Source organism: Pteropus medius, unplaced genomic scaffold (assembly GCF_902729225.1).
Source record: "Pteropus medius unplaced genomic scaffold, Ma_sr-lr_union100, whole genome shotgun sequence".
NCBI classification, from domain to species: Eukaryota; Metazoa; Chordata; class Mammalia; order Chiroptera; family Pteropodidae; genus Pteropus; species Pteropus medius.
In genome coordinates, this window is record NW_024352839.1 from 1,144,299 (window position 1) to 1,165,456 (window position 21,158).

Here is a 21,158-nt window from a genome sequence, read left to right on the forward strand (position 1 = left end):
CATTGGAAGTAACTGAAGGCCCCATCAAAACACAGAGTGCTGGGCCCCAGTTTTCTATTCCCGTGGCCTTGGTGGGCCTGAGAATTTACCTTCCTAACAAAAGCCCAGGTGATGCTGTCGCTGCTGGTGCAGGGACCTACTTTGAGAACCATTGTCATAGTTGTTAGGGAAGGTAAATGGAGATGAATTAATGTAAATCGAGTAAAATCAGGTGGCACAGAGTAAGCGCTCAACAACCATTGGTTATTAATACCACTTAGCCCTCTTTAAATTCCTGACAAGTATTACAAAAAAAGAACTGAGTCCAGAGCATGGCCACACCATTTCCTAGCTCTGAGCCCCAGCGTTCTCGTCTTCATCGGGCCATCCTGGGTCTTCCTTCCCAGGATGGCCTGAGCTTCCTGAAGGGGCTCAGTGCACAGCTGGTGCCTAGGTAATGTTTCCTGAACCAAATGGATTGAAGTTGGAAGATGGAAGCTGCAGAGTGCAGCATGAACATGAGGAATGGCGGTCGGACCAACACAAGCTCATGAGCATCGAGTTCTGGGGTTGCCCCTGACCTGCAGGGCACAGGAGGAAATGTCAGTGAATGAGCAAAGCCATCCAGGGAGGGGACAACAGTGAATGGTGGGGACTGTGGAAAATAGGGAGCCTGCGCCCCTTCAGAAGGGGCAGCGACCATCTCTTTCAGTGAACTGTGGTGGGCGAGTGCGAGCCCAGCACTATCAGTCACTCTGACTTTGGCAGAGGCAGGAATAAGAGCTGTTATGTGAAATGACCCAGAAGTCAAACCCGGCATGCTGTAGGACAGACCCAGCCACAGCTGCTACCTCGGAGTGGGAACTGAATGGCTAGGATCCCTGGGCCCTTGCCCCTACACAGGGCGGAGCAGAGGGCAGGCAGGGGATGGCAGGCTCCCCCAAGGACTCAGAAATCATCAGGATCTAGACAGGTATTTGGCTTTGGGGCATTTATTTCATGTCCCTTCGGTACAGGCCTCGGGGCCAGGTGTGGGGCAGGAGACCAGGCAGGGGGTAGCAATAAATAACACGAACAGACGGAACTCCCCTCCAGACAGACGAGGCTGAAGGAGGTTAGAGGGGAGCCACACTGTGGGGGTGCAGTGCTGGCAGGGCTCAGGGCAGCTGGGAAGGAGAGGCCAGGCCCCTAGTACCTCACTGTCACCTGCCCCATCCCTTTCCTGCCCCCATCCCCACTACTTTTGAGAGGAAGGGAGCCTGCAGCCAGTGGGGGCCAGCAAGGGTCCTGATGGGATGGTGGCCACATAGGCTGCCCCCAGCTCCCTCACTTGACGCGGATTTCAGCATACTCGGCCAGCTCCTCTGTCAGGGTGTAGCTGTCCTTGGTGGGTCGTTTTCCCAGGTCCGAGTGAGAATAGCTCAGGGCCAGCTCCGGGGGCTCCCCACGAAGGCCCAGCAGCCTCCTCTCAGATCCCAGGCGCCTCTCACTCTATGAAGGGAACCAACCCATTAGAAGGGTTTTGTTCCACCTTTTCCAGATGTAAAGGCTGGAGTGGCTTGCAGCCTCGCAGCTTCACAGTTGAGTCCCAAAGCTCCATGTGAACCTCCTCTCAAACACCACCAGCCCAATGAGCCCCCCGTGTCCCCAGGTCCCAATTCAGGGCCTTTGCCCACACTGACCCACCTTCGCCAACACCCTCCTCATCGCTAAGCCTGAAAGTTGCCTACGAATTCGATGTCTCCAGGAAGGCTTCTTCAGCATAGCAATTTGTGGGGCACACAGCTCAATCCATAACACCTTCCCAGATTAAAGGCACCTGGTCGGGATCCCACCTCTCCAAATGTTTGTACATGCCTGGCTCTGTAAGTCTTTCCCTTACATTTGGATCTGTTATTGTCCCCCCTCGATCTGGGTGATCCTGCAGCTGTGACTGTGGCTTCCCCCTCATGCTTTCCATCCACACTCCCACCCCCACATGTGTCTTTGGACACACACACAGGACAGTGACCACAGACAGACAAAAGGGAGCAGCAATGGGACAGGAGTGCTGGGCAGGGCAAACTTAACAGGGGACCATCCTGGACGCCTGACGAGGACGCACACACATGCATGCCAGCCCCAAGGCCCACCGAGGGCCCAGAGGCGAGCACACTGAGGCCTCCGGGACCTACCTCCTGGGGCGCTCATTCCAGGGTAGAGACCTCTCTGGACTATTGGAGAAGGAAATGCAGTCATAGACCCAGGTGGGGAGGCGAGGGCTTCCCTTGGACCCAGGCCCCACAGCCCCCTTCGCAGCCTCAGCCTGAGCACCGCTCCCGGCCTAAGCCCCAGCCAGCCCTCCACGTTTTCTCCCTTTCCCTCTGCCCCGTGGCCCCCCAGACCCCTCCCATGCCCTTGTCCCTGACATTCAAGTTTTCCAACTAGCCTAGAGCCTCAGGACTCTGGCCCTCACCTCATACTTCTCCGGTGCCCCAGAGATGCGGAAGTCGCTGCTGAACAGGACTGGGGGATTGTCCCCTGATGAGAAGCTGGGGCTCTCTGTCACATTCTTTCTGCAGGGCAGGACACAGCAGCCCCAGTGGGACTCTCAGGCCTCCCTCCCACCTCCCTTTCTACACCTCCGTCTACCTTTGGAGTTTGGCCCACTAGACCCCAGAGTTGCTCCCACCTGTCTCTCTAAGATTGGGCAGATGGGCTCTTCGAATGACCAACCTCTTCCTGTCCACCACTGCCCATCCTTCCCCTGCTTTGTGACTGAGGATGAGCCACCTAGGCCCTGGTCTCTGACACTTTTCAGGACCCCGGACTGGCTTCTCTGGGTTCTCCTCATATGCTCCAGGTCTGTCTGTCCCTCTCGCTGCCAGGATGTGGAGCAGAGAGATTAATTCATTTCCAAGAGAGCCAGAAGGAATAAAAATAGCAGCATAATTGTGGCAGGTGGGTGTGGTTTAGAGCTGGGGAGCATCTGTTGTTGCCACAGGTGCGTAAAATCATTGCAGCTTCTGGAACAACTGTGACTGATACTGTAGCTCCAAGCCAGGGGGAACTGGCTTTCCTCATCACACTGCTGGAGGGCAGAAGGTCACAGCAGAGAACGTGGGGAAATGGATAATGATTGGTGGAAAATGCTTGGCCCAGGCACTGGTACATGCTGACTGGCAGTGGCTCATGTTAGTGGGAGCCCTCTCTGTTCTATTCTGCTGAACATTCTCAGAGCAGAATCCTCCCTCCCACATACATACAGGGCTGCCATCCCTTGCTCATCCTTCAGCCCGCCCCCAAATGTTGGAGATTCCCCACTCCCAGGTCAGCCCTGGTGGGCACTCACTTTCTGCGCGTCTGGGTGATGTAGCAGACAATGGCAATTAGGATGGCAAAGGCGACCACAGCTCCCACAGGCCCAATCTTGGCCCACATCAGGCGATCTGAGAACAGAGAAGACCCAGGTGCCCTCAGGGCTGCTAATGGGAGTGAGGACCCCTGGGTTCTTAGGAGATGGGCAGGGTCAGGAGTGAGAGTAAAAATATCTGCACAGATGGCATATCTTTGCCCTGACTGACTAGCCTGGAGGGCCTGGGGAGGGGCCGGTACAGTTCGGGCAAACTCAGAGCAGCCTCTCCTTACTGACCAGAAGGGCCTCTTTACCACTTGATTGACCTGCGCGGTCTGACCCATGCTCAGTTGCTGACGGTCTGTCAGCCTTGGGGAGGAGAGTCCGGATCCAAGAGGAGCCTCTCTGTCCCCGTGGCTCCCAGCCCCAGGCCACACCACTCACGCGCTCCCTGGAAGGGTAGCTCCAGGCTCTTGGTGCCGTAGAGGTTGCGGGAGGTGCAGATGACCCGCGGCGGAGCTTGGGCCTGGCCCCGCAGTGTCAGGATGCTGGTGAGCAGGAGACCACTGCGCTCTGAGTACACAAACTCCCGCTCCGTCTCGTTCACGGTCACGTTGCGTGAGGGCAGCTCGAAGGCCACGGAGGGCTCCGGGTTGGATTTCACCACGCACAGGCACTGCACTGTGTCTCTGGCTGCTGCACAGTGGGACTCCAGGAGGATCACAGGGGCAACTGCAGGGCAAGGTCAAGACTGAGTGGGCTGCAGACAACCCAAGGCTGGGCCTCCTGCGCTGAGGGCCAAGATCAGGGTGGAAACTGTCTCAGAGATGAGCTGCATTTTCTCCTTTGCACTGTCTCTTACTCCTTCTCTAACTTTGTTCACCTTGGAAGACAAATATCAGTCATGCTCGACCCTCTCCTCCAACTGCTCCGTGTCACTTAGAATAAAATCCAACTTCTTTGCCTTGGTCTGCAAGACCCTGTGGGACCTAGCCACACTGTGCTCCTTTTCTCACCTTGAAAGTCTCGTTCCTTTTCAGTCACACTGGCCTCCTTGCTGTGGCTCAAGCGCATGGAGCCTTACCCTCAGCCTGGAACGCTCCCTGGAGATACCTCCCCAACTCACTCCCTTGCTCCGTGAAGGTTCTACTCAGATACTCAGAACCCCTCTCTTCCCATGTAAACTGCACCTCACTTCACTAACATTCACCCCCTGTCCCGTTCGGTTTTCTTCCCAGCACTCATCCCTACCCACGTCGTATATCGATACGGCTGAGCTCTCTTTTCCATCAAGACAGGCTCTCGTTCTCTCCACTCTGTCTCCCACACTTAAAATGTGTGTTTCACATAGCAGAGCTCTGGGAAGGCTTGTGGAGTGAGCTACTGAATTCTGCCTGCCCCCCTTTCGGCCATCCTGCAGACACCCCTGCTTACTCCGAGAGCCCCCTTTGTACCCTAACCTTCCCTCCATCACGGGAGTCCCCATCACCACTAGCACGAAACACCACCCTCCACCCAGGATCATTGGGTCGAGCTTTTGTATTTAAAAAATGACATAGGTACAATATTTTTCCTTCATTTTCCAAAATATGAAATTATAATAAGAACCTTGAACGTTGCTTTTAAAACTACATTCTCTTTTCCTCCTGGAGAGTCCAGCGCGCCCATCTGTTCACTCTAGACTGAGCTCTGGTTCTCAGTTCTGACCAGAACCCACTTCCACACAGGCAATTGACCCTCAGCTCACCCACCCCACCTATTTTCAATTTCCAACCAAAAAGAATATTCAGGCAACAGTGATGGGCCAGAGAGTCATGTGACCAGATGTACTTGCAATAGAGATGATTCTAATGGAGACCTCAATGTGTACATGTATATAAGTCTAGTAAACTAAAAGTTATATACCCTAAATTCTGTTTAGGCAGACATGCACCATGCTTTCTGTAGTGTTAACGAATTAACACACTGCAGAGTAAATCAATAACGACAAACCTGAACTGACAGTGATTACATTTTTTAAAGCCCTTTCATTCAAGACTGTGCCACTGGTGCTCTGGTGACAATGTCTGTCCTAGATGCTGTGGGAATGCAGACACCCTGCCCACATGTGCTCCGCATCTTCGCGGCTTTGCAAGCAGCCTGGGAGACCTATGAAACCCTGATTGACACTAGACAAATCCCAAGTGCTGCCATCTACTGGCTGGTGGCCCCCATCAAACCTCAGCTTCCCTGGGCCTCCAAGATGGAGTTCTCATCTATACAAACAGCAGTAATGGTCCTTAACTCACAAGGGGCCATGGGGGACTCCAAAGATAGGCACATGAGTGCGCTATAAAGGCTTAAATGAACATCCATCCAAAGACTTATGATTAGATGAATAGAACCATTCCAGCAGAGGGAGCACATGAGCAAAGCTTTGGCAGCAGAGTACAGGGTGGATATCCAGCCTGGAGTCCAAAGGAAAGATAAGTGAGAAATGATGAGGATATCTAAGACTTACAGAACACACAGGATGTGTCAGGTGCTGTGGGTTCTCACTGTAATTTCTTTAGTCTTCACTCCCATCTTTGAAGTAAGATACTGCTATCACATCCGTTTTCAGAGGGGAGAATTTAGGCTCAGTAAAGGTGAAGACACTTGCTGGGATCATGCAGCAAGACAGAGACAGAGCTGGTATCTTGACCTACGTTAGTTCAGTTCTGTTGGGTACTCGACACAGTAACACCTTAGTTTCCTTCCCTTAACCCGGTGAAGAACAGCACCCTCCCCCTATCACATTGTTGCGAGAATGAAATAGGTCAATACATGCAAAGGGCTCAGACTTATCCCCTCATGTCACGAGTGCTCTGTAAGGGTGAGAGCCGCCTGCATTGCCCACACCATACTGGGCCCTGGGGTCAGCGGGAAGACAGGGCACCCCGCACCAGGAAAGCTCACCATTGTCAGTGAGTACTAAAGCCAGGTACTAGGGGACAAAAACTTCAGGGACAGAGCGGGGCTGAGAGGGACGGCTCTTCCCAGCAGCCTGAGGCTGCACTCCCAGAAGGAAAGCACTATGCCACAGGCCTTGGCGAAGCATGAGGGGCTCAGCAGGCGGGGCCAGGGGGTGAGTCATAGCTGGTCCTCAACACCAGTGGATCTAAGGCCTTACACTCCAAATCTGTTCATTCATTCGTTTGTTTGTTTGTTTGTTTGTTTTTAAAACAAGCCAGATTAAGTGAACCCTTGGGTGCCAAAGGCTGCGGGGGTGGTGAAATAGCCAGAGGTTTAACAGCTGGGGCAAACAGGAGTCCAGATGAATCCGGGCACTGACCAACCTTCCTAGCTACGCGGCTGGGGTGGGGCAGGGAAATTTTGACCTTCATTTCTCCTCAGTTAAGGGATAATGATAACACCTGCTCCACAGGGTGGCCACAAGGGCTCCGCAAAATAACACCTATAGAGGACATAATCATGACCCAGAATAGGCCCTTAATGACTGTTTGCTGCCCCTCCTCTTATTATGCGGGAGAGTCTGTGACTGACAATGTATGTGAGATGGTATTGTGTGTAGGTTCAGAGGCTGCCATCAGATTCTCAGGGGGTTCTGACTCACATTTAAGGACCACTGGCTTAGGGTGTGACAGAGAATAGGGTACAGCAGAAGCGGGAAACTGGGCCCTGGAGGGCACATATGGAGAAGGCAGAGTACTGCACAGCCCACATGCCATGAGCATTATTGGAAGCAAGCAGAAACCAGGAGGAATGAGGCCAAAGATGAAAGGTTAGCAGCGGAGAAGCCATGGCTTTGCTGTGGAAGATGACCCTCCAGGAATAATCTAACCTGTAGCTACTGTGTACTGATTATCACTGTACATACAGAGTATTGAGTATGGACGGTGCTCAAACCTTCTGGCAAACTCATGTGGTTGGGGACCATTGTAGGTAAAATAATTGAGGTGAAGAGTCGTGAAGTTTGGAGACTAGTGCCAGAGGTCAGGTTGGAGCCAAGGAGGAAGCCAGAGAAATGGAAATACGGAGGTAACATTCCAGAGGGAGTTGCTGGAGGAGGAGGAGTCAAGACTGTGACTTAGGAGCTATGACCCAGAATGGTGGCCAGGGTAGGGGTAGGGATGTTGGTGGTGCTTTCCAGAGAGAGGAGGTCAGAAGAGGTGCTGGCAGGCAATGGAATGATGAGTTTTATTTCTAAAGCTCTTAGCTTTTTATGTGCATCCATTTAATCTCTCTGGCTATACTGTATCTGTTAAGAAGCTTGATGTCCTCTTGGTTCTATCCTCCACCTCCCAAAGAGCCACACAGCCCTTTGCACATAATCAACTGCTTAATGATGTAATAATGCAGGATGAGGTCAACTTTGGGCAGGACAGAGGAGTAGAACCAGACCACCTGCATTTGAAACTCAAATTCTGTCATTTTTCTAGCTGTGTGACCTTGGGCGAATGGCATAACCTCTCTGGGCCTCAGTTTCCTTATCTGGAAACTAGGGACAGTAATAGAATCTCCCTTATAGGCATGTCATGAGAATGAAATAAGTGGGTCCCTGTACAGTGCTTCCAATGTGCCTGATACATAGCGATGCTCCGCAAGGGTCAGATGTCATTGTTATTATTTTAGTTAATCCAAAGGGGCTGTGGCCACAGGATATGAATGTCTTTGGTCAAAAGCATACTCCAGGATGTGGGGACACAGTATTTTCAGGTGGGAATTGTATTTTCTTGTTCTGGATTCTGATTCCCTGCCTTCCCCATCCTCATCTGATGGCGCAAAACTAACCCTTGGTTGGGATATGTGGGTACCTCCCAGTAACTCACGTGTCCCCCACTGAACCATCTACTTCAGGGTGGAGGGGACACAAAGTCCATTCAGCTCTCAGCAGGGGCAGAGAGGAGGGAGAATACTCACACTCCACGGATAGGTTGAAGGCAGTGGCCCTCTGGCCATACTGGTTCTCAGCCACACACCAGTACTCTCCGTCATCCTCAGGTGTGACAGCAGGCAGCTCCAACTGCAGCTCACTCTCATAGATGACCGTGCCCAGGATCTGCTTCTCCTTGAAGATGGTGAGAATAGGATCCGGGTTGCTCTGTGTGGAGCACAAGATGGAGACCGTCTCCCCCTCCACAGCCACCACTGTCCCGTTCACCGTAGGCTTCCAGGGTGCATCTGGGAGGGGGGGGGCAGGACAGTGGGCGGGTGGTCAAAAGCCAGGAGGTGCCTTTTCTGTCAGCTAACTCCCACCCCTAAATATGACCCCGACACCCCAACCCAAGCACACTGGCTCAGGATGGCTGGGTTAACTCCAGGCCTGGCTGCCCTGTTTACAAGAACAGGGGCTCTGCAGCCAGAGTGCCTGTGTTTGAATTCCGGCTCGACCCCATGCCAGCTGTGTGTGGACCCATGTCTTAATCTCTCTGGGCCTCATTTTTCTCATCTGGAAAATAGGCTTAATGATAGTTCCAAGTTTACAGGGGTCACTGAGAACATAACTGACAGGCACTGTTCTAGCCAGAACAAGGTAAAGATCCCTGCCAATGTGGGTAGATGCTATTTAAGTAAATAAAATATGTCATTGGCAAGATGAGGTAAGTGCTTTGGAGAAAAATAGACGGAGGAATGGGAAATCCGGTGGTTACAGTTTAAACTAGGATGGTGAGGGAAGGCTTCCATGAAGAGTGGGAGGAGGTGGGAGGAGTCAGCCTCCGGGATGCCTGGGGGAAGGAAGAGCATTTGTGTAAAATGCTCAGAAACTGCTGAGTAAATGTTGGCTGTAGCTGTCATTATTATTATCCCTGGCCCTGGCGTTTTGTCTCAATAAGTATTTGTGAATGAACGACCTCTGCTGGATTCCTAGCTAAGAATCCTGTCTGACCGGCCCCCTCGCCGGGGCCAGTGTGGGGCGTGTGTGCGCACAGGGCGGCCACTCACACATGACGCTGAGCCCCACGGTGCGGTTGTCCTGGCCATAAGCATTCTCTGCCAGGCACGCGTAGACGCCGTCCTCCCTGGGGGTCACCTCGTCCAGCTCCAGGAACAGGCTCTCGGTCACGGCCTCCCGGAGCACCGTGCCATCCCGCATCCAGGTCAGCAGCGGCGGCGGGTTGCTGTCAGCCCCACAGAGCAGGCTGACGTGAGAGCCCTCTATGGCCTCCACCGAGGAGTTCATCTCCACAATCACCGGGGGGTCTGAGGCCGGCGACACTGAGGGGTCAGCGGGCTGGTGCCGCAGGCCCCGCCCCCGGCACCGAACTTTGTCGGCCCCGCCCCGCCCCCGCCCCCCTGCCCGCACCCAGGCTCACACTTGACGTCCAGGCTGGCGTAGCCCTCGAACTGCAGGGTGGTGTTGGGGAAGGAGGCCTGGCAGCCCAGCCGGTGGCCGTTGGCCTCCCTAGTGGGCACGAAGTGTAGCAGCGACACCTGTACCCAGGTGCCCTCGTCCTCGCGCAGCCGACCCAGCACAGCGGGCTCCCCTAGTCCATCGTGGCCCAGCCAGCTCAGCTCTGGGCGCAGCTCTGGGCAGTTGTCAGGCACCATGCAGCTGACTTCCACTTCCATGCCTGCCACCACCTCTAGGGGGACCACGATGTTGGGGGTGTCTATGGTTAGGCGGGGGAGAAGGAGGGTTGAGGAAGCAGACATCCCTACTTTGCCTGACTCCAATCCTGGTACCTGGTTTCCTCCCCTCAGATACAGAATTCCCTACAACCTCCTGGTTACCCTTCACCCAGAAACCCTGCATAAATCCAACCACGGTTGTAACAGTAATGAAAATAACAGTATAGTAGTCTGGGTACTTTACAGTGTTGAACTTGCTGGCCCTTCCAGCCATTCTAGCAGGTGAATAATATTACTTTACTCATCCTGCAGTTGAAGAAACTGGGCCATAGCTAGTACCTGGTAAAACTGAGCTTCAGATCCTGTTGCTGTGGCTTCATCATTTCTTGACACTACAGCTTATTCCTTAAGAAACGTCTCTCCTCCCCATTGTTTTGTTTATTTGTTTGTTTGTTTTCTGGTTTGTTTGTTTTTTTACCTTCCACCTATAGATGTGAGTGTGTGTGGGGGGGTGGGGGGTGTCTCTTTCTGCATCAGGGCTGTAGTCTGGCTCCTCGTATAAACTCGATGTTACTGGGGAGCCTGAATCCAAGAGCTCCAGGCAGTACAGCCTCTCAGAAACTAGGCAGTGGGAATGCCTGAAATCAGGCAACGGCCTCTACTCTGATTGCCAAATCTGGCCCAGAGCTGCATTTTATTTGTCCTAAACTTAGAAATTAAAAAAAAAAAAAAAAAACTTAATCAGCAGCTAATGTTTAAGAATTAGGAGATCATAGGAAAATACACGATCTGGCTTCTTTTGAAAAGTCAGACTGCCTGACAGCAATGGCCCTGTATTCTCACCCAGCACCGGTTAGCTGAAGCTGGGTACTATGTGCCAGGCACCGCGCTGAGCACTTGACAACCATTCACTCACTGATATTTAAGTGCTGCTCTTATCCCCAGTTTACAGAGAAGTTAAGTAACTTGCCCATAGCTGCCCAGCGAATGCAGGGATCTAGAGGCCTTACCCCTCGTCCCTGGGCCCCACTGCCTTTTTCTCAGGTGTTTCTAGAAGAGTAAGAACACTCTTCTTCCTCTGGGGGCAATAAATCCGTTTGGAGCCCTGCTTTACTCATTTCTGTCATCTGCCTGATCCCTGTGGGCACTGAGCTTTGCACCTCCCAGCCAAACCAACCAGCCCCTGGATCTGTGCTGGGGATACCTTTCTGGAAAGGTGCTGGGGAGGACTTCCTGCCTGCCTCAGCTCTGCCCCAGCACCACCCCCCGTGCAACCTCTGGGGTACTCACTGATGATGTCCAGGATGCTGTGCTCGGAGAAGGTATACTGGTTGTAGCCCCCTAGGTCCCCGCGGAAGTAATACTTGCCGCCCAACTCAGGGCTGAGGTTGCTGAGCAGGAGGGTACAGTTGCGCAGGCCCAGATCCCCCAGGAGGCGGCTGCGGCCCTGGAAGCTCTCGTGGACGACTTGGGTGCGTGACTTGAAGACCACTGGTGGGTAATTTTTTGGGTAGGGGCTATTGAAGTACCAGACACCATGCACGACAGCAGGCCGCAGCTCGTCAGGAAAGTCGAAGCGACAGGGGATGGAGACACATGTGCCCTCAAAGGCTGAGATGGACGAGGGCATCCAGGCACCCCAGTGACCCCCTCGAGAGGCTGTGGGAGATCATGACAGCTGAGGTTGAGGGACATGTCCTTTCGAATCACCCACCCCCCACTCCCATCACCTTCTGCCAGATTGAGGTATCCAGGGACCCACAGAAACATCCCCAGACTGCTTGGGGCCAAGGCTCTAGGATCCCCAGCCCCACCCTCCCCACCCCCAGCCATTACCTGCAATCATAATCCAAAACAGAGGCAGTGCCGTAAGGAATATCATTTTGTACAGCAGGTGAGCGTCAGCTGGAAAAGGGAGAGCAGAGGGTCAAAGGCCAGGGTAAGTGGAAAGGGAAGCTTCTATTAAAGCTTCAGGAAGGGGACTGTTCGGATGGTAGCTGCTGCTGCTTTAATATTTATAATTACAAACATTGATATGGCATTGACCACGTACCAGGCCTCAGAGCTTTACTCTCTCGTATTAATTCATCTGATCCCTTTGCAGGAGGTATAATGATTATCTTCATTTTATAGCTGAAGTCCAGAGAGATTAAGTAACTTGCCCATGGCCACACAGTGACAACAAGGTTCAAGCTCTATCTACTTGGCTCCAGGTTTATAGACTTAATCACTCAACTGTCCTGTCTCTACGTGGTAGTGATATATTGATAATGATCTTCATCACCATTGTGCCCTTGGGGATCCCCAGAAAGTAAGGACAGAGCCAAGCCTGGATCAGTAGCAAAAAGAAGGGGGAGCTAGGAGGAAGGAACCCTGCCCCTCACCTCAGTCTCCCTGAGTTGCAAATATCTTCTGGTCCCACTTGAAGTGGTCAGCCAGCCAACTTGGGACAAGAGTCAGACAGGTGCAAGGGGGCAGGGCCTGAGGCCCCCTGGCCCCCTCTTGCAGCATCTACTAGGAGTTGTGGCCTGTTGCAAGGCTGCCATTGATATTGGGGACCCTCCCACTCAGCCTGGGAGCTACTCTACATAGGGTCACCTCCAACAAACTGCCATGGAGAACTGTGGGAAAGGAAAAGGGAGTTGAAGAGCATTGGCGCGGGAGATGGAGGAAGGTGGGGGGGTTGTGTGAGTGGGGTGAGGACTGGGGGTGGGCAGGCAGGGACCCAGCGCCATCAATGACGGGGTTTCACAGCATCAGCATTCCCAACATGCCGCGAGAATTCCTGCCGCCCGCTTCCACCCCACGGACGGCCCCTGCTGTCCCCACCCTCAACAGAGGCCAGTGCCCAGCACAAAAGGGCCCTGTTCCCTCAGGGGGAGGGTGCCATGTCCTGGGGGGCTCCTGGAGTAGGTGGGATGAGAGAAGAGTCACACACTCCTGACTGAACTCTGCGCGGGGCCAGGAAGGACCAGGGATTGGGAGGTAGGGAGCCCCTGGCACCCAGCTGCTCTGTGGGTCGCCTTAGGGTTGGAGCTAGGGTTTCCAAGGGACTGCCTTTCCTGGCCTTCACCACCCTCTTCCCACAGACACAGACACATGCACAGTCAGACACATGCAAATGCTGCTGTGAAATGTGATAGGTTTAGACCCAGCCCGAAGATCAGCCTTGCACAATAGAGACTCGTGTACACCCAGTCAGGACCCTGCACACACGGACAGGCACTGAGACCCCTATGCCTGCTGAATGTGCTGACACACACAGTCACAGAAACATACCTGCACTGCCATGGGCATGGCATCCAGCATGCTTGCGGACTTGCCTGCATGCCACACTCACAGACATACAGACCTGCACACACACACTGAGATGTAGCTACAGACAGACTTGCCCAGATACTTTCTAATGGACACAGGGCAGATGCCACCCTTGCACCTGTACGGGTGGCACAGGGCCTGGGCAGACATGTGAAACAAGCATGTAGACCAAGCATAGTTAATGGAGGTGAATACTGACTGGTTCTTGAGGTAGGGGCCAGAAAAGTCTTAGCTATGACAATGATTCGTGACTTTCTCCAGGGCCACAGTCAATAAACACTTGTAAAGCATATCTATAGTAGTAAATATTATAGGGGGAGCAGGATTGGGAAAAACAAGTCTAAAACGTTTGCTTAGTGGGGTGCAATGAAAAAACGGTGATGTAGATTAAGACCCACCCAGGGGAGGTGCATGTGTGCAGGTGCGCCGCGTGTGCGTGTGCGCGCGCGCACACACACACACACACACCCAGGTGCTAGACCTTGTTCACTCACAGCCAGATGCCCCCACCCCCTCCCGGAGGGCAGGATGCAGGTGTCTGGTCTCCTGGACATCATCCCACTCCTCACCTGGACCCAGGCCACTTCCACACCCCCTGACCCACACGTGGGAGCCCCAGGGCAGCTGATCCTGCAGAACTGTCACAAGGGTGCTGAGCAGGGCCCTCGGTTCCCTCTCTCTGTGGTTTCTTCCCAAAGCCGTGTCACTGTCCTACCATGGTCCCAGCCCATTCCCAAAGTCCTAAGGACACCTTCCCTCATCCTAAATTAGTGGCAGTCACAGTGACCATCCTTGCCTTGCAGGTGCCTCAGGTGCTCCTGCTCCGCCCTCTCAGCCCCGGCTTCCTGCTTCCACCCTGTCCACGGCCCCTCTTGGCTTTCGTACTCACCAGGATGCTGCTTCTACCCTCTGCTCCTCGGCCCAGCTCACAGTCCCCTGGCCTCCCAGGGTCTAGGCCCTCACTTGCTGGCCACTCCCCTCCCCCCCCACCGGGTGCCAGGGGCCGCCTGCCTCCAGGGCCCAGCTCCTCCCTGTCCCTGGGGGAGGGGGGTACAAAAGGGCCCTTGTCACCAGTGCTCAACTGGGCAGCCTGATGCCTGGGTTCTACTATCTCCTTCCTGGAGGGGATGGGGTTGGCTGCCTTACTTGATCCCCCCCATCACTACGCACCCTGGTTCTGAGTCCCTGGGAGGACGTTCTAATATCTCTGAACATCTCAGACTGAGAAACAGAAGGCGCTGTCCTCAATTTCCAGGGAATCTTGGTGGCAAAGATAGGTATAATTAATGCTGGTTCCCGGAGGATACAGAGGCTGGTGCGGGTGGGAGGAGACAGGACCTTGCCACTCACGGCTTAGGTCACCTCCGCCCTCTCTTAGAAACACTTCCCTCGATTATGTTTGGTGCCTACATCCTGGTCTATTTTCTTCTAGGCTCTTCTTGCCATCGGAAATGACCTTAGGTATTGACTGTCTCCTCCCTTGAGAACATGACCTCCATAAGGACAAGGGCTTTGCCTGCTTAGTCCCAATCTATCCTGCTTGTAGAACAACTCCTGGCAGAGTTAAACTTCACAAACGAGAGTGAATGTATGAATGTGTCCATCCAATATTCTGTGGCACCTTCTGACTGAAGGCTTTGCACTGGCTCCTTCCTCCTGGAAAGCTCCCCTACCTCATCCCACACCCCACTCCGCCCTAGCCACAGCCTGCTCATCCTTTCCACTGAGTGGATACCACTTTCTCTGGAAGCCTGCCTGCCTTCTCTCCAAGCCAAGCCCCTCCACTTAAATGCTGCACTTTGTGCACAGCCCTCGGCACATCTGCCAACCTGCACTATCGATGAGCTCCTTAACCTCCAGGCCAGAGCTCCCAGAGGGCAGCATTTTCATGTCTGTCTGTCTGTCTTGTTCACCTTGTGTTCCCTGGAACAGAGCCTGGTGTACAGAGGGTGCTCAGCGAGGGCTCTGCTGACCCTGAGCTGGCTGAGGACCCTTTGTGGGCAGATTCCAGAGTGATCCTCCTGCCACCCCAGCCCCTCCCATTGGTCATGATCTCTACAAGGTGGTGGCAGGCACCCGGCAGTGGTGTGATTAAGGGTAGTAGTAGTTTGACTATGAGCTATTCAGTCACACTGGGGCATCTTCTGTCCTCCTGTAGGACACAGCAGTGGAGAGAGAAGGGAGTGGGGAGGATCCTTTCTTCCAAGGGAGAACCTGGGGTGTGTGTATGTGTGTGTGTAGGGGGGGTGAGGGGAAATCCCTCAGACCAGGGAGTGAGGAGTCAGAGAAGGCTGGATGGAGGGGGAAGGGGTGTCCCATCCCCACCTCAGGCTTCATGATGTCAGACTCTGCCCGTGCCTTTCCCAGTCAGAAACAAAGGCCCATTGAGAGTGGGGTGGGGCTTGAACGCCTGGGTCCTGGAGAAGAGAGGGGCCTGGTGCCTGGACTTTGGGGGTGGACACCAAGATCCTGGGGTACTCATATGTCACTACCTTCAGCATCAGCACCAACTCTCTTGGGGTCATGTGTATAGTTTTGGGGGTCCATCTCCTCTGAGTTTGAACCGAAGGCTGTCTCTGGGGGAAGGGTGAACAGGCAAGTACATCCCACAGAGAACACTGGCAACTATCGCTGAAATCTGAAAACTTGGGTCTCCAGACCGCATGAGAGGCTGAGGGACTGGAGAGCATGTGTCTGCCTAAAGGGGAGAGGTGCCACTCAGGTAATCCAGCTACCAGCACTGCCAGATTACCTGATCCTTCCAGATAAAGCAGGGGTGTTAGTTTGGTGACAAAGTACCACAAACTGAATGGCTTAAAAAAGTTTATTGTCTCATAGTGCTGGAGGCTAGAAGCCTGAAGTCAAAATGTTGGCATTTGGTTCCTTCTGAGGGCTGTGAAGAAAGGATCTAGGCCGGGCCTCTCCCCTGGGCTTGTAGATGGCAACCTTCATGTTCATAGCATTCTCCCTGTGTGCATGTCTCTGTGTCCAAATTTCCCCTTTTCATAAGGACACCAGTGCCATTGGACTAGGACCCAACCTAATGACCTCATTTTAATTGGATTCTCTAAGGCCCCTGTCTCCAAATAAGGCCACAATCTGAGGTACTGGGAGTTAAGACTTCAACATATAAATTGGGGGTAGGGAGCCATTCTTTAACTCGTAACATCAAGACTTCAGATTTGTATGTGAAATATATTGCTTTTTAGTTATTAGCCAAATTTTATCTAAAATATTGTACAGACAAGCAAAACTCACCTCAGAGAAGAATCAAGCCCTCAGGCCCACTTGCTTAATGCTTTCTTGAGTGGGAGCTGGTGCCTGATCCAACCAAGTGGCACTTGATGCCCTCAGCCAAAACTGACAGCTTCATGCCAGGATCCTCAAAGTGTGCCCCACCCCACCCCCATCAGTACCACCTGGGAGCTTGTTAGGAATGCACGTTCTAGCCCCACCCCCACCTCCCCACCTGCCGAGTCAGGAACTCTGGCAATCTGATCTGCAATCCCTTGGGGAGATTCTGGGGAGATTGTGGTGCACCTGAAGCTTGAGTATCTCTGCCTCTCATCTCCAGGATGAACCACCTGGAGAACTTGCTAAGATGAGCAAAGAGTACTTAGTGTCATTAAATGTAATTAGCAAGTTCAAGTTTCTTACCTCCTGAAGATTTATTGAAGGAATCCGAGATAACTAATCCTTTACACTGATGAGGCACCGACAGTTTCCAAAACCATTTCACACTCTTCCCTTCCTGAAGAGGTCAACAGCCCAATCAGCTGAGAACTGTAGGGATACTTCTGTCCTTTTACAGAAGAGGAGGCGGGGTCTGGGTGGGTGGAAGATGCCTGCAAGATTGCACAGCTAATAGGCTAGGCTAACTTGCCTTCTGCTCCCTGCCCCGTCTCTGTTCAGGAAAATCGCTCCCAGAGGATGAGCCTCTTGTGGCTTCGAAGGCAGGAGGCAGGAAGTTGATGGATAACTGGACTGATCTGGCTCCCAGTTGGGTTTAGTTTGGCTCAAAGAGTTGATTCTAAAATAATCAAATTCTTTTAAACAGTTGCCAATATTTTAAACATCAGAAAATTTCACACAAGAGTAAGGATTGCTACCTTCTTTTGAAAAGCTCTAACCATGTTGGCCTGGCTTTGAGCATGGCAACCATCCCTGGGAGCCCTCTTTAGATGGGATCCGGGCCTCCCCACTTCCTGTCCATACACAACACTGATGCCAAATGGCCAAGGCCCTTTGTCATCATACTCTTGTGGGCTAAGAAGACAATGAAATGCATCTTTTTATCATAAGTGGGGAGATCAGATAAGTCGAGAAGGTTACCGTTTTTAAGAAGAATGGCAGGGACCTTAATTCCTTGTGGAGGTGAACAGTATTCTCCTATGTGTCTCACGTGCAGAGTGAGAGAGTGAAGCCTAAGATGCTCCTACGAAACAAGTCCATCACACTACTCCTTTACCGCATCTGCCTGGAATGCCAGGAGTTCTCAAGCTTGTTGGTCTCAGGACCCCTTTCTACAAAATTATTGAGGATTCAAAATTGTTTTTATTTAAGTGTGATACATGTATAGTTGTTTAATGTATTAGAAATTAGCCATCAGAGTGATGATGTCATTACATATCACAGAGCTTCTGGAAAACTCCATTGTATACTCATGTGAGAATGAGAGTAAAAGAGACAAGTAACATGTTAGCTGTTTCCACCTATGGAGCCCTACATGGAGCCCCAGACCCAACTTTGAGAACTTTTGCTGGGTATCTGAGTTTGTCACCCATTTCAAGAAGACTTCAAGAACAAACTTTGTTTAGTTTTCATTCTCTGCTTTTACAACATACATTCTAGGTCTTATAAAGTGGGGCTTAGAGAATAGAAAATGAAATTCCTTTACCAAGCTTCCTTGCAACCCCCCATACACACCCCACTGAGTACCAGTCCTAACAAGGCGGTGCCCAGAAGCCTGTGGCATAGGCCTTTGGCTGGGAGAAAGGGCAACGGTCACTCTGGTTTGGAAAATAAAAGCTAGAAACAGCCATTTTATTCCGAGACCATTCGCCGAGTGTTGGAGGGCTGCAGGAATAAATAAGGGAAGGATGGGAAGGGCAGAGAGGCTCTATGTTTTGCAACAGATCCCACACTTTGATTTATAACAGCAGCCGCAACAGAAGATGCAGATGGGGAAGTGGGTGTCTCGCCTCGGCCTCTGGAGCCCTGGCTGTGGAAGGAAGAAAGACTGAGCAGGTGTGGGCCCAGGGCAGGTTGTGGGAGGCTTGTAAGGGAGGCCCAGGTGTTCTCACCATCAAGCCAGCCGTGGCTCCAGCTGCGTCCTGGGTCTGTAGGTCTGCGAGCTGTCTTGTCTGTGAAAGCAGAAGGGATAATGAGGATGACAGGGGCCCCAGCAGAGCTCTCAGATTTACCTCTACCAGCTCACTCCTCCCCAAGTAGTTGGTGTCCTGTGCTCAGCAGGAATCCTAAGTGGGGCCTCATTTTCTGGCCTTCTCTGTTTTCCACAGGCAGTTCTTCCTACAAACACCCCTGGTCTGTCTATAGTTCTCTCCACAGCTGCCACTCTTCTTTGGAACATGACCTTCCTTGGCCTGGACATAGCCCCAACCCTGGACAAGTCTCCCCCACTTTGCCCTTACAGTCTGTATCAGTCAGATCATGGCCTTCCCCATTCGAAAAGCCTGCAGGGTTCTTACGGCACTTAGAGGAAAATCAGTGCTTGCACGATTATCAGTGTTTGCACTATAAGCCTTGGCATCTCTACCCCTCGATCTCATCTCCAAGTACCATTGCTTCCACTCCCTAAAGCCTCTGATTCACAAGAAAGCCATGCTTGCTCCGACCTGGGGTCTTTGCTTGCTGTCCTTTTCTCTTACCCTTTCATGTCATAGGTCAAATAACATTTTCTCATGAAACACTCTTGCTTGACTGCCAGCCCTTGATCCCACCCACCTAAAGCACGCCACCACCACCACCATTGTCACTCTACTACAATCTCGTATGTTATTCATGATAGCATTTACTAAACACCATGATCTTGTTTTGTTTGTTGACTAATTCCCTGAACAGGATGTAAGTTCCAGGAGACTAAACATCTCTCATCTACCTTGTTCATTGCTTGATCCCACTGTTTAGGACTTAACACAGAATAAGCACTTGATAATAAACTGTGAAATTAGTTCAGGGCCCCCAGTCCCTGCCACTCAGGACCCTGTCTCTGTACTTTAAACAGCTGCCCATTCCCCCTTCCCCTGTTCTGAGCTCTGCCCAATGCTGGGAGTCTCCAGCTGCTCTCAGCAGTCCCCTCCCAGGGCCTGGCTCTCCAGTCCCAGCTGCTTGCTAGGCCAGGCCTTGTGGGTTCTCACCTGGTACAAGAGAACTGAGGCACTGGTCAGGCTGGCCAGGATGAGGAGCAGGAGGCAGACAGCCTGGATTCGCGTGTTCAGTGACATTGTGTCGTCTGTATGGCTGTCTCGCTGTCAGGTCTAGGACGAGCTCTGGTGTTTGGGCCCAGTTACAGTTGCTTTTATGGGGCCTCCTGGGGAGGCGGGGGTGCTAAGCCCCCTCCCCTTTGTCCTAACTCATTTCCAAGAAGGTGGTGACGCCGAGGCGGGAGAGATAAGCGGGAACAGAGTGACAGGGAACAGGGTTGTGTCACCCTTAGCCAGCAGAGGTGTGGCCAGGGGGTGGGGCAGACAGGGCGACAGACACATGCCTCTAGCCAGCCACCTGGGAAACACTTTCCCTGACATGACATCACCTTGTTGATCTCAGAAAAAAATTCCCCTTTTCCCCCAGAGGTTGAATAGGTCGATGAGCAGGAGCAAGATGCCCTCATTCCCTACCCTTCGCTGAAGTCCTCATTCACATGGGGGATGGCTGTCACTTGCTGGGCCCCTCGGGGGTGCCCATCACAACTCCCACAGCTTCGGTTTCTCTTCTGTAGGGAACATTGCGACAACCAGATGTGGGAGTTCGATTTAGCACGACTGCCCCCAGCATGCATGTGGTCTTTTCCAAATGTCAGAACCTTAAGACGTGGCCCTGGTGTCTGGAAAACGTTTCTGTGAACCTTTGATCATGAAAGATAACTGTAGCAATAGTAGTTAACATGGGATGACTGCACCTCATACACAGCAGATGTTTGTCGACTCACTTTTGTGTTAACTCTGCTGGTGCTACCTGTCTTCCAAGCAGTGCCTGCTTGTCCCATTCCGGGCTCTGCTCTGTACTCAGGAGCCTGGGCTGCCTTCTCAGGCCCGAACCCCAGGGACCTGGCTTCTCAGCTGCTGCTCCCTCTCAGAGGAGCCCAGCATGCCCACCTGAGTCTTTGTTTTCCTCACTTTACAGGACACGAACTAGAGGCAGAGATTGGGACACTTCCGAAGCCAGAGGCCGAAATGGCATTCCAACCTGGCGGCCTGGCCTTGGAGCCTGTGCTCTTATCAGCACGCTTTCCTGTCTCCCCAAACACAGGAGCAGAGTGGGCTGTGGACCTGGCTCATGCTGGCTCAATGGAGCCACTGTGCACATCTCACCCCAACTCTACATTCAATGGCACTGTGTTGGCCACACTCACTGACACCAGCAGTGGGGCATACACACCACAGACATCAGCCAACACTACAAACCAGGGCTTTTTTCGCAGAGCTGGTCCCCTAGCGCACCACTGAAAGGGGAGATGAACTGAGGCTGCCCGAGTGTCCTAACTACTACCTGAACCACGGGTAGTGGGTGCACATGGCGTGGGGGACCCACAAACTTGATTCCAGAGGTGGTGCTTTGGACGTTTTGCCTGATGCTAGAGCCATCCAATGTCGACCCTTCCACTGGAGCCTGGGGATGCTGCCACCAAGGAATGAACACTTCTTCCTGGCCCTGTTGCCAAGACCACTCAAAACCACAAAATTGGGGACCCTAGGAAGTGAAAGCTGCCTTGTGCCATCTGCCTCCCATTCACTCC

General features: G+C 52.7%; 2 protein-coding genes across 4 annotated transcripts; both read right to left on the reverse strand.

Moving 5' to 3' along the window:
- Positions 1–319: 319 nt before the first annotated feature.
- MAG (myelin associated glycoprotein) lies at positions 320–18,059 on the reverse strand. Of its 3 annotated transcripts, XM_039850224.1 has the most exons (12): positions 17,516–18,059; positions 16,841–16,985; positions 11,702–11,770; positions 11,156–11,524; positions 9,610–9,906; positions 9,239–9,496; positions 8,216–8,476; positions 3,758–4,045; positions 3,311–3,407; positions 2,435–2,534; positions 1,331–1,470; positions 320–560 (listed from the first exon to the last, which is right to left on the reverse strand). In XM_039850224.1, exons 3-12 carry the CDS (start codon positions 11,745–11,747, stop codon positions 356–358), a joined length of 2,061 nt encoding a protein of 686 aa, XP_039706158.1. In that variant the 5' UTR covers positions 11,748–11,770; positions 16,841–16,985; positions 17,516–18,059; the 3' UTR covers positions 320–355. The 3 variants fall into 3 exon arrangements, with proteins under 3 accessions (XP_039706158.1, XP_039706160.1, XP_039706159.1); XM_039850226.1 differs by lacking the exon at positions 320–560 and adding an exon at positions 2,154–2,192 and having other exon boundaries at positions 629–1,470; positions 16,841–18,059; XM_039850225.1 differs by lacking the exon at positions 320–560 and having other exon boundaries at positions 956–1,470; positions 16,841–18,059.
- Positions 18,060–18,196: 137 nt separating this feature from the next.
- HAMP (hepcidin antimicrobial peptide) lies at positions 18,197–20,124 on the reverse strand. The gene is made up of 4 exons (XM_039850229.1): positions 20,041–20,124; positions 19,561–19,692; positions 18,487–18,546; positions 18,197–18,404 (listed from the first exon to the last, which is right to left on the reverse strand). Exons 2-4 carry the CDS (start codon positions 19,645–19,647, stop codon positions 18,303–18,305), a joined length of 249 nt encoding a protein of 82 aa, XP_039706163.1. The 5' UTR covers positions 19,648–19,692; positions 20,041–20,124; the 3' UTR covers positions 18,197–18,302.
- Between the last annotated feature and the right edge of the window lie 1,034 nt (positions 20,125–21,158).

Excerpts from the sequence above, each read along its gene's own strand:
- MAG (XM_039850224.1), bottom strand. The coding sequence starts at position 11,747 with ATGATATTCCTTACGGCACTGCCTCTGTTTTGGATTATGATTGCAG. Across the intron at positions 9,907-11,155 it reads CAGCATCCTGGACATCATCA|ACACCCCCAACATCGTGGTC; the intron begins GTGAGTACCCCA and ends GCCTAACCATAG. Across the intron at positions 4,046-8,215 it reads CTTCAACCTATCCGTGGAGT|TTGCCCCTGTGATCCTCCTG; the intron begins GTGAGTATTCTC and ends CTTGCCCTGCAG.
- HAMP (XM_039850229.1), bottom strand. The coding sequence starts at position 19,647 with ATGTCACTGAACACGCGAATCCAGGCTGTCTGCCTCCTGCTCCTCATC. Across the intron at positions 18,547-19,560 it reads CCTCAGTTCTCTTGTACCAG|ACAAGACAGCTCGCAGACCT; the intron begins GTGAGAACCCAC and ends CTGCTTTCACAG. Across the intron at positions 18,405-18,486 it reads GAGCCACGGCTGGCTTGATG|CCAGGGCTCCAGAGGCCGAG; the intron begins GTGAGAACACCT and ends TTCCTTCCACAG.